Source organism: Triturus cristatus, chromosome 6 (genome assembly GCF_964204655.1).
Source record: "Triturus cristatus chromosome 6, aTriCri1.1, whole genome shotgun sequence".
Lineage (NCBI taxonomy): Eukaryota > Metazoa > Chordata > Amphibia > Caudata > Salamandridae > Triturus > Triturus cristatus.
Window position 1 is genome coordinate 980,509,427 of NC_140589.1, and position 12,766 is coordinate 980,522,192.

Below are 12,766 nucleotides of genomic sequence, written 5' to 3' on the forward strand. Positions count from 1 at the left end.
ACAATAAGAAGAAACAATTTCAAGAAGGAACACTTATACATTTAGCTACCCTTCTGACATTCTAACCTTTGCCATCTTGGATAACGATGCTGTTGCGATTAACCTTGAAAATTTTGATGGGTCTCCCACATTTCATTTCACCCTTAAGTAAAATACCTGGTTTGCGTATCCTGACCCAATAACCAACCATAAATTGTGGTTGTTTCACTTTCATGCGAAGATCATAATAACGTTTACATTTTTCTTGTTTCTTGTTCACTTTGAGGCCCCCAACTTCTTTATTGACCACAGAACTGTGGTTATATATGGCCTTTTTAAACCACCAAGGGCACAACTTGGAGACAGGTTCCCTCCCTTTAAGTAAATGGAAGGGAGAGACTTCAGTGGTTGAATGGGGAGCTATACGATATAGCCATAATTTTTCTCTCAACTTGTCTTTCCACTGAGCTCCAAAATTGCGTGCCCATAGAATATCTTTTTTAAGAACTCTGTTATATCTCTCTACTTGGCCATTAACTTGAGGTTCGTACAAGGCCATGGAGACATGGCGAATATTAAAAAAATGGAGGAAGTCAGCCATCTCATGAGACCTCTGCACACCATTATCAGTGATGAGGACTTCAGGGTAACCTTCGCGGGCAAAAACTTCCTTTAAGAATACAATGACACTCTCGGAACTGGCATGAGGTACAAGCTTGACATCGGGCCATTTGGAGTGATAATCGACCCTCACCAAGGCAAATCTACAGTCTTGTGGCAAAAAATTAAAAGGGCCAACAATGTCAAAACCTACTTTCTGCCAAGAAAAATCTGGCCATTCAACAGGAATGAGGGGCGCAGGATCCCACTTAAGCATTTTCTCACTGTTCACGCACTCAGGACATTCCCTCACAATCCTATCTACAAATCTGTCTAAACCAGGCCACCAGAATAAAGACCTGATTAATCTTTTCATGGACGACATTACCAAATGACTCTCGTGAGCTACAGATAATATATGGTCACGAAGAGACAAAGGTGGAATGCATTTCCCTTGTCTGAAAAGTAGATCTCCTTCGATAACAAGTTCACTGGAGATTTTCCAAAAAGGAAATAGTTCAGCTGATATTTCAGTTTTAGAGGGCCAACCTTCTGTGGTGTAATTAATGACTTTACACAATATATCATCACCACGCATGGCACTTTTCCACATTGCTTCGGAGATTGAGCTAAACTTTCCAAACACTAATTCCTCAACATTAGCAACAACTTATTCATCTACACTTCGCACTTCACTAGCATTACAGGACAGTCTGGACAGACAGTCAGCAGTAACATTGACTTTCCCTGGGACATATTCCACTGCAAAACTGTATTCTTGCAACAAGACATTAATCTGACTAAGCGGGCCCTAGCATTGAGACCCCCTCCAGGAGACAAAATGGATTCCAAAGGCTTGTGGTCCGTCCTCAAAATGAAACGTGCACCCCAAATATAATTTCGGAAATGTTCCACTCCCCACACACAGGCTAACAATTCCCTTTCAATTACAGCGTAACGTCTCTCAGTGAGATTCAGTGTGCAAGAGGCAAATGCTATGTTCTACTTCTCCTTGCCCGCACATTGAGACAAGACGCATCACAAACCATAACGGCTTGCATCTACAGTGAGAATACACGTCTTGTTCATGCAGTAAGGTTTCAAAGTGGGGGCAGCCAACATTTCTGCCTTGATACTGTCGAAAGCTTTCTGTTGTTTTTCTCCCCATACAAATTCAGCATTTTTTCTTGTGAGTTCTCTTAAGGGTTCCATTTTGGATGCGAAGTTTATGATAAACTTGCTATAGTATTCACATAAACCAGATAAGAAAAGAAGTTTATCCTTGCAGTCAGGAGCAGGTGCTTTCAAAATTGCATCAATGAGATACTTTTTAGGTACCACACCCTCTTTGGATACAGTGTGTCCTAAATATTCAACCGAATCCTGATATAATTTGGATTTGTTTTTTCATAGAGTCAACCCATACTCTCTGAGGACACCACACACATTTCTGAGAAGATCGTTATGAGTTTTCTTATCTGCAGTAAATATAAGAATGTCATCTTGGAAACACTTTACAAATGATTGCATATCCTTGAAAAGATGACACATTGACCTCTGGAAGACGGAGGCCGCCGACGCTATCCCAAAGGGCATTCTTTTGAATTGAAATAATCCTTGGGGAGTAATGAAAGCTGTCATATGGCGAGACTCCTTAGCTAGTTCTATTTGATGATATGCAGATCGAAGGTCGAGGGTGGAGAAGATTGTGGCACCTCCAAGCATGCTTACCAACTCATTGATATTTGGCAACGGATAGCAGTCAACCAGAATGTTAGTATTTAAAGCTCTAAGGTCAATACATAATCTCAACGATATATCAGGTATACGTGCCAAGACAATCGGAGAAACCCATTCCGATGATTCCACCTCTTCAATTACACCTCCATCTAACATCTCTTTCAAAGCTTTACCCAACTCTTCCCTCACATCAATAGGAATGTTCCTGAGCCATTGTCTGACAGGGGATGCACCCTGCTTGAGTTTTATTACATGTGTGAAACCTTTGAGTTTACCTAAACCTTCAGAGAAAACTTCAGGAAATTCTCCTTCAATAAGTTTAACATCACCACTGTCCTCAACTACCATGACAGGTTTCTTACTGCGGGGATTGAGTATAATATCTAACCTCCATTGGTCTCTCCACCCCAACACGTTCACTCCCTTTTTTGCAACATATAATTTTATAAAGGCAATTCTCTATTTAAACATAACATCAGATGCGACATACCCCATAAGGTCGTGGGTCGAGCCGTCAAAAGCTTTAGCAATGACATCTCAAGGACATAGATCTTTGCTAGACACAGCATTACCAAACTTTTCATTGAAATAACACTCAGTAACAATCGACCAAGGAGAGCCGGAATCTGCCATGAGTTCTAGGTTTTCATTCAAGAAACAAACAACACATTTGGGGGAGTTCAAAACTTCTCCTCCGAGAGTACAAACATTCACAAAAAATACAACAATCCCCTTTTCACTAGAGGAGTCATCATCAGAAAATTGGGCACATCTCTACACAGAGACTTCACTATTCTTTGCGGAAAATGGCCTCCCTTTGTCAATTATTCTCTTCCTGGCATCCTTACATGCCCTAGCAAAATGTCCTAGTCTCCCACATTTAATGCATTCTTTCCCGATGGCTGGACAAAACTTGAAGGAAGCAACGTGGGCAGAGCTACTACACCTATAGCATACTATATTTCTGTCACCATTTTTTCCCATCTGAGGAACTTTACGAGGATTACTCACAGCACAAACTTCGTCCATAGTTTTATCAGATTTGTCACCCTTAGAGTTCACATCCTCAATAGTTTTCATCCACTTTTCGGACTGTTCGAACGCCTTAGCAGTGGCTATGGTGTCATGTACATTTGGATTACCCAAAACCCACAACTGTTCTTGTGTTTTTTTGTGTCTCACATTAATGATTATTTGGTCCCTGATCATCTCATCTGCTATAACACCAAAATTACATGAAACCACGAGGGATCTGAGGGCAGTTAAAAAATCATCAAAGGATTCTGACTCCCTTTGTGAGCTCGTCTAAAATTTAAATCTTCTAAGTGTTACACTGGTGGTAGGCTTAAACCTAGTTTCCATACGTACAAGGAATAGGATGGTCACCCTTAATTTGTAGAAACTTAGCAGGAGGTTCAAATTACATAGTTAATTGTATAAAATGTCCTACAAATATAGTTACTAGGGAGCAGTAAAATATGGGATATTTCTAACAGAGTAATATTAAAGAAAATTGTGCCTAATATCAATGGTGGCAGCAAGCTAAAGATTTATAGTACAATTGGAATGAACAATAAATGTAATAGATGTGCACATCAGCATGATATGCATTCACAGTTCAATTACTTTTAAAGCTGTGCACATCAGCGTACGTGCATGTGCAGTCAAAATACTTTTAACGCTGTGCACATCAGCGCGATATGAAGTTACAGTACCTTCCAAGCCGTGCACATCGGCGCGATGTGTAAATGCCAGCAACAATATTTGTATATCAGTAAGGGCCGGCATTGTTTCCGTTATCAGGGTAATGAGCGCATTGACGTTGTATAACTTTTGTGGTCAGTACCAAGTACACAATCATGCGCATCGACGTAATTTCCCAGAAAAGTGAAAAAATAAATTCAGAATGGTGGCGCGCAACGTGATGGCATAATTACGACACGTTGCGGGACGTAGTGCTGCAGCACGGTCAGGACCGTCAGCAAGGTTTCAGGGCAGACCCGTCAGAGAAACTTGTAGCTTGGCAACCGAAACATTGTGTAGAATGCGCTGCGTTCTCCTCTGCCGAGGTCTTCGCGTGGGGATTTAATGAAGCAGTGAGGCTTCCAACGCCTACAGTTAGCAATTGAATGATGCAGTGAGCCAATTTTGCAATAAACACTCAAAAATCAATTTCTTTATGGCAGTCAAGGATACGGAGTCCAGGAAACGACGGTGGTGGATAATAAAACGGTCCATCCACATAAGGCACGAAATGCAGTAATTTCCAAGTAGTAATCCAGTGAAGATGTTCAAAATGTAAAGGAAAAAATCCCAAAACGTAGTTGTACTGCTCATGTGCCTGAAGAAGTAGCAGGTACACTTTTAACTAATCACCAGGGTAAAATCCATAAAAAGGAGGCAGAATTCCAATTCTAGGTGGAACCACAGTTAACTGCATGGCAGGTGCCATGGTCAAAAGTACACAAGGGAATTAAGGGGAAAGGGACATAAATAAGAAAGGAATATACAAGTAATGTAACAGTAGTTAGGGAAAGATTTGGTATTGGCCCCCAGGATTTTTTTAATTTTCCGCAGTTGAGAGATTCTCTGTTTAAAAAAGCTGGTGGTGCTGCAGGTTTTGGGCAGGTGTCCCTAATGGAATTGCTAACTAGTAGCTCAGGTTCTTCAATAGCCAAATATATAGATGCCTGCTGGAAGGAGTGCCAGATGATTTAGATACGCATAGGTTTTGATGGCAGGATAAGTTAGGGGTCACGGAATCCTGTTTTTTTAGATCATTAGAATTAGGGGATACCGTACTGCGCTTGGCCAACTTGGGGTCCCATCACTTTAAGACTTTATTTGATCTTTACATAACGCCTGTGAAAATTGCTAGATGGGGAGGAACAGAGGGAACTCACTGTTTTAGATGTAAGACATACGGCGCGGATATAGTTCACATTTTTGCCACTTGTCCTCACATAGAACCTAGAGGTCTTGAAATATCAGGTTTTTTACAGCAGGTGCTAAATGAGAATGTTCCTCTGACACCTCAGCTGATGTTTTTAGGTGTAAATGATCAAGAGGGGAACAACGTGGTAGAACTCACCTTTATAGCGATGGCAGTTATTAGGCTCTGTGTTGCCTCAGCCTGGCTCGATTCGCAACCTCCAACCTTTCAGCAGTGGAAGGGACGATTTTTGCATATATATAATTTGGAAAAAGCAGTCTATGAAAGAAGAGGGAGAAAGGGTAGGATTAAAGGGAACAGGATTTGGGGCCGTTTAACTTCTTGGGTTACATCATTCACATCGGAATAACCTCTAAGGCTACTGGTAAAATTTGTAGCAGTGTATAAACAGACCCAATTTATTCTAAAAAATAGTTGTTCTCGTATTTCACCCTCTAGCCTATGATGTACTGCTTTATTTGATTAATGTATTAATTATCAGATTCTTATTTCAAATGAAATTGTGTGTTTTTGGTTGGATTGTATTAATATTTTGATTATTTCCTGCATTTGCACTGTTTAATCACAAAATAAAAATATATTTAAAAAAAACAAAAAAACAGGAAAAGGGCAGAAGCGCACTCAGCCAACAACAGAGGATGCCGAATGAGTGAATGTTTTATGCAGCAAGCGCTCCTTGTTGACGCGCTGATGAAACATCCATTGGATGTGTCTAAACACTGCATCAACGGGGACTCTGGTATTGAAATGGGAGGGGGTGGGGGTGTCATTTGCAAATGAAACGGAGCACGGGAGGGGGTGGAGGTAGTTTGAATAGACAACGAAGAGCGGGACGATTAAAACACAAAGGAGAGGGGGAGGGGTGTAGGGAGGTGAAAACACAATGGAGAGCAGGGGGATGGGTAAAAGCACAACAGAGGGCAGGGGTGAAGAAGAGGGGCTGCTGACCAAAGCACTTGCAGAAGTAAATAAAAAAAGAGTACATGCAGGAGGCTGTGGCCAGTGTAAGGACAGTGGCCACAGGAAGCAGTACTTGTTCCAAGCTGCACAGAATGGACGGGGAGGAGGCACTGATCAATAGGAAGCAAGCAAAGAGACCCACATGGGAGCCAGCCAATAGGTAAGTAAAGTGATGTAGGAGCCATGTGTGAGCCAGCTATTGGTAAGTAAAGGTAAGTAATGGGCGGGCTATAAGCCCATTTTTAGTTTTTTTTTCTATTTACAAGAGATTTTAGAAGCACTGCACAAGCGCTATGCAGGCGAAACCTAAAAATGTGTGGATTGCTGTGTGTGGGCATGCATTATTGTGCCTCTGTGAGAGTGCACAGCCAAGAATATATGCATATTGTGCTCAATGGAAACAAATAAAAACAGTTTGGCATTGAGAAGCTGCACATATTACAAAACCAGGAAACTTTATTATAATATTATCTTTGGCCTTCTTTTTTTTATAACAAGTCAACCTGTTTTGTTCATTTTACTACATTCAGCTCTTGTTTTGGTATGTGCTACAACTGAAGTCATTGTTAATGCATCTGTTTCAAAGTCTCTTTCAGCAGATGCCAGGGGAACACTTGCCATTAACCTGAAAGTGCTAATATAACTGTTGCTGGCCTGGCTGCATTCATGGCCTAGATGCTTCTTCCCTTCTGGTATAGGGCCTCTCCCTAGCAGGTCCTCACACCACTCTTTATTAGCATATGTAAAGATAGAAGTCTCACCCATGTCACCTTGTAAAGAAATGTTAGCTTTCACACCTTATTCACTGTGTGCAGCTACATTCATTTTGGTTCTCGAAGGGGTTTTGGTCCGCCACTGCTGGGTGCTCTGAAAATCAGCAACCATAGAAGAGAACTAGGAATGCACTGTCAGTTAATAAATGTAAACAAATGTTCATGCCTTAGGAAGTACCAATCTCAATATTCAGCTCTGGTCCAGCCCATCTAAAGACATGGTAATAGTATCACACAATGTGGACCTTGTTCACAAAGCAAAGATCCAATATGATTGTGCATTATACAACAATGGCCCAAATTAACAAGCTAACCTTCCACTGCCCATCATTCCACGGAGCTGGAATCACATAATGATGGCCGACAACACTATCCAGTACAGTGACAGCCAGTGTACACAGTTGTAACCTATCAAATTTGTTCTGAGAATTCTTTGGCATGGTCTGATGTGGACCATCTGAATAATTAGAATAAACTGCATGAGTATGCCCATTACATATATTAGAGACTGAGGATCAGGCCTTATTATGAAGATCATTCATTCGAAAACTGTGGTGCTGAAGGCGATGGAGGGCTATGCCCAGGACTGCATAGCTAAGGATTGGTGTTACCTGGGTAAAAAGAAAAAAAATGGGAAAGCAGTGATAAATGACTGTGCATGTTGAAGCTGTTGTTCCACAACTGGCCCCCTTAATCTCCCTCCATGGCAGTAAAGGTAGATAGATGGATGATGACCTCTTGTATTAAACACCCCATTATATACACTGAAACATATTGCTAATACTTAAGAGACAGTTTTAGAGACGTACATTTCCCAATTTTTTTTTTCCAGTTCGCTTTCATGAGCATAAACGAAAAAAATGTGAGAAATGTACAATATCATTTTAAGCGAAAAGTCCCCCCGCCCCCCTCACAAGTTTTTGCATGCATGACATCAGGAAGTAAGTGCCATTCTCTGTGAGCTCACATTGCTCTTTCCATAGTGTCCGTGTTCTGTGGTAAACAAAACAGCAAGCAAAGATCTAAAATGACTTAGTCAAGATCAAAGAGGTCTGCGCCAAGACCCCACATCACTGGCACAAGATAGTACATCGGTGGTCCAGTATCCCTCAGAGCTGACCTAAGTCATAGTCAAGGCTCAACATCGGACAAGGAGGGCTTTGACTGCAGACATATTTCAGTAGGTCATAGAAGCAGCATGTGTTGTGCCACATGTGCAGATGGAATCTGCACATTTAGTAAATTTGAGACTATTAACAAGGGCAATGCACATGCAAAATGGATACTTTACAGTTGATAGATTTATCTTTGTGTCTTAAGCTGCCCTTAGCCCCACCCACAAAGCCACACCCCCAGCTCGATTTGATGAGCATCTACACTTATTTTTTTCCACTTTAGAGCACTGCTGTTACTTACAGTCTTATTAAATAATAAGCCTATGGTATCAAGGCATATTGATAAACAAAGTGGTCTTATAAATATTTGTTTTGAGTGGCATTGGTGCAGCGCGTTTCAAATCAATAAACATAAGAACCAGTTTGGGGCCATCTAGTTGTTGCATTAAATTACTGTAGAAGTTACCCAAAACTGCCTTTTTGAAGTATGGTGAGCAGCCCAGTAGGCAAAATGCTATTTACCTCAGAGTACTGAAAATCCTCACCCTGTTCATGGATGGCCGCCAGCCATGTCAAAAATGAATTAATCTAATGACCCTATGCTGTAATTACTGATAAATTATTTTCACATCTCTTCATGTCTATTTTTTATAACAGACCAAGAACCACAGAAGCATAAAAAAGAAATTCAACCTCCAAAAGCAGGTATGACTTTTTCAGGTTTAAGCAAGTAATCATCTTTTATGTGAGCGTTAATGCATTAAGGGCCAGAAGTACAAAGGCCTTTTACATTTCTTAACGGGACGATTTGCAATTTCGGCCCGTTAAGAAATGTAAAACAGCCTTTTCCTATGTACAACGGCCTTTAGGGAATCGTAAAATGTGATTTCTACCCATTAGAAATTACATTTTGCAATTCCCTAAATAGGAAATCGCAATTAGGGATTACCTACTTACGATTTCTTATCACATGTACAAAGCATTACCTAAATGGTAAATGCAAAATGAGCATTTAGGAAATGCATTATCATCGACTCAAAGTCAATGGTAACCATGTGCAATTTTAAAAAAGCACCCCAAGATGCTTTTTTTAAAGTGCAATAGACCCCACACCCAAGGGGCATATGCTCTACATGTTCAGCACTAGTTTCAGTGTGTATTTCGGGGCCCTATGACCATAGTCAACCTTGGTTTAGCATTTCCTAAATACCGATTTCTTAATTGGAAATCGCTATTTCGGTAATGCGAAACCAGCCCATTTGGTACAAATGGCAGGGGATTTTCTAATTGTGATTTCCTAATAGTGATTCCTACTCTGTAGGAATCGATATTAGGAAATCTGTAATTTCATACATATCATTTTGCATTTCCTAAATAGCAATTCCTATGGAGTTGTTATTTAGGAAATGCAAAATTGCATTTTCGTACATCTGGCCCTAACTGTCTAGCCTATAAACGTGTTGTTGCTCTCCACAAGAAAAAAGACGATACCCTCAGTAAAGATTCTTAACACTGTAATTTGAGATAATCTGTTGCTTCAAAGGTGTGCATTGCTGATTTTAATATTCTAAAATTGGTTGATCATTTTACGGGTTTGAAACACCATGGGCATCATTTTTAAACGTGGTAAAATGAACTTATACCATGAAATATGTATGCTTTAAAAATCACAATGTGGCTCTATTTGAAGACAAATTGAACAGAAGGGTAAAAACTTTACAGCTTATTTTTTGTATCTAAGTAACAGATAGAAACTGGTTCTCCAGAAGAAGGCGGTAGTTTTTCTTTAGGTATTAATTTTGGGCTCACTATAGTTTGGATCTCCCTTTTTTCTTGTGGAATTTTTAAATAGCATTTTAAATTGGAAGCAATTAGCTAAAAAGTGCCAAACTGCCCCATTGTTTCAAAAAGCACATTCAAACTGGAATCAATTGTAAAAACAAATCAAGCTAGGTCGGTGTTACCAGGACTTTTGAAAATAACGAAGAAAACAAAAGTAAAAATTCCACAATTTATTTTGGATTTCTTAATAATCAATCTAGTATTATTCAGTTGTTCACATAATGTCTGCTTTTACTTTGAACGACATTCATTTAATTTATATAATACCACAGAATATATTTTAAATATCAACACTGATGCTCCTGGATGCAGAAAAACTCAGTAAGTTAGTATTCACTATGTAAGAAGTAATAACGTCAACCCCCCTGTGCAATTAGTCAGGAATTATCAGTATTCACAGGTGGAATCGAGTTGCAGAGCCCAGTAAATTCATGATAACTTAACTATTTCAACATGTAAACCTGTAGATGTCTGAGACTTTGATGTGCCTAAGCAATTACATAGTGAGCTAGAAATAAATCTTACTGAGATGTGTGTTGTTTGGTGATATTTGAGCATGTCATGCACTCAGCCTTTTAACATTTTAAGGTGTATGCATGAGCTGTGTAAAAACAGCACCTCTTCGGTAAAGTGCCACAAAATAGCAAGTTTGTGTTTGCAAAGGAATTTAAAAAAACAAACATTAGCAATTAAATTCCGTTAATGGTCTAGCTTTTGGGGAATGTTGCATGGCAATGTGAAGGATTACAGGTAAATAGCATGGGATTGGATATGTATTTGTGTGGAAGCAAAGAACTGTAGAATAATATTGGTGTGGGTTAAAGGACCCAGTGACAGTTGCACTATCAAGCCAGATGTGAATATCCATGTGTTTAATAACTGCCCCTCCTATCATCTGTGTTGCAGCCATAGAAAAATATCATAAATGATGTGGTTTTATAAGACACTTTAATAGCATTATGTTGTTATGGGTGTGCCCCTAAAAATACCAGCTCAGACAGCTGGGTAAATAAACCATAGATCACAGTTGTGTGGATGGCAAGCACTTTTCTGTGGAAGCATGCAACTTCTGCCCACTCAAAACATGTACACCTGGCTACCAACACGTGGGTGTAGCCAAAGCCCCTCTCTAGTGATATCACATTATTGTCTGGCGACAGCTGCGCTGTCAAGCTTGACCTTAATAATAAGGATTATCATTAAAGAGATATTTTACGTGACCTCAAGGCCAATGCTTCCACAAGGCACAGTAGGCAAACCTTAGACAATACGTAATGGTGATGCTAAAAAAAGGAAAAGGTAAGAAATAGCATTTGTGGCGTATGGGGAGGCCCCATGGTGCAAAATATTATGTTGCTTCGAACTCTAAAACTCCACTTTCAATTCCAGGGTGACATGCCGACCATCTTAAAAATGAATTATTCTTAACCCCTGTACCCATTAACCACCAATCAAGGATTTTAATACTTTCTTTATTTGGACTACTTGTAGAACAAGATACACATAAGCATAAAAAAGAAATTAAACCTACAACACCAGGTAAGACTTTTTCGTTTTATGGCATGTGTTCTTCTTTTCTGTGATCTATAAATGCATGCCATTTCAAGTGAATGTACTGATCCTCTTCAAAAGTAGGAGAATGGTGTTGTATGGCACCTTCATTTATACCTAATTAAATAGTGGTTGTGATTTACATTTTCTCTCATATTTCAATCAATTCTTCTATGGCGGGGAAAGGGCAATGTTATAAATACAGATCTTCGGATGAGAGTTGGAGAAAATGTGTTGAGATGTGATGGACAGTTACATTTCAGTTTCTCTATACATTTTCCCTTTTCCTTTTATTTATGGAAGGTGTTAAGGTTTCCATACAGTTGTGAGATCACTTTTTCCAACCATCAGCTTTTGAGGTGAGGGTTGTAAATTAAAGCAAAAATGAAAGACAGCAGCGCACGTGACAGGAGCTTGGCTGACCTTTCAGTGGCTCACACAACACCACTCAGTCCACAGCCCTCTAAGGATCTCTAACACTGACTCCAGATAAACAGGCATCACACGTCAAATGGAGGTCCTCTTTAAAAATAACGCTTGAAACTTGCTTCTGTGGCTTGAGTTAAAGGTCGAGGGGGCTGCAGATAAGTGCAAAGCAAGAGTAATTACCGAGCACTTATTTTTTATTTTATTTTTTTAAATAGATACTGACAAAACTAAAAACCTGTTTTCAATGTAGGGCTTGGTGCTGATGTACGTTGTGTGATAGTAAACAGAGAAAAAAAAACTATAAAATGTCCTGGGGTCTCGATCGGGTGAATTGCAGGTATGAGCTATGTTTAAGCCCTGGACTGGACCATTGTGTCACTGCTGAAAACAAAATAATTGCTGCAAACTCAATAAGAAGAGGATACAGTCAAAGACCAATAGATGGGGCATTGACAAGACAAGGAGAGCAGTTGACCGAGCTTACTGGGATATGGAATACAGCTGTGAGCCTATCTTGGTATCAGGCAAGTGTGTACATATAGATGTTTAAAAACAAAAACAATGCCTCCATTGCTTGGAGGAACTTCTGCAGTGGACCCGGTGCACGTACGGAACGTGTCTCTTCAAACTCAAGAAAACCGCATTGCGGGAATATAACGCGGTGTTCTATAAAAATCATATGTGTATGCGTTACCTGCGGATATTCTGCGTGAGCGAATGATATGCGTTGCAATGGCAAATGAAACTGGCAACTTTAAAAGAGGTTGCAAAAATTCTTAGTATGACAATCAAAGGGAAGTTAATCACTATATCTCTGTGCACCG

At 39.9% G+C, this 12,766-nt stretch overlaps 1 protein-coding gene across 50 annotated transcripts in view; it reads left to right on the forward strand.

Annotated features, from left to right (window-relative positions):
- LOC146820883 (uncharacterized) overlaps window positions 1-12,766 on the forward strand; it is a 1,936,624-nt gene that overhangs the window by 1,490,033 nt on the left and 433,825 nt on the right. For all 50 annotated transcript variants that reach the window (XM_085611721.1, XM_085611696.1, XM_085611722.1 and 47 more), the window contains 2 exons: window positions 8,778-8,825; window positions 11,454-11,501. In XM_085611721.1, coding sequence (XP_085467847.1) covers window positions 8,778-8,825; window positions 11,454-11,501 — 96 coding nt within the window. The remainder of the gene's footprint in view (window positions 1-8,777; window positions 8,826-11,453; window positions 11,502-12,766) is intronic.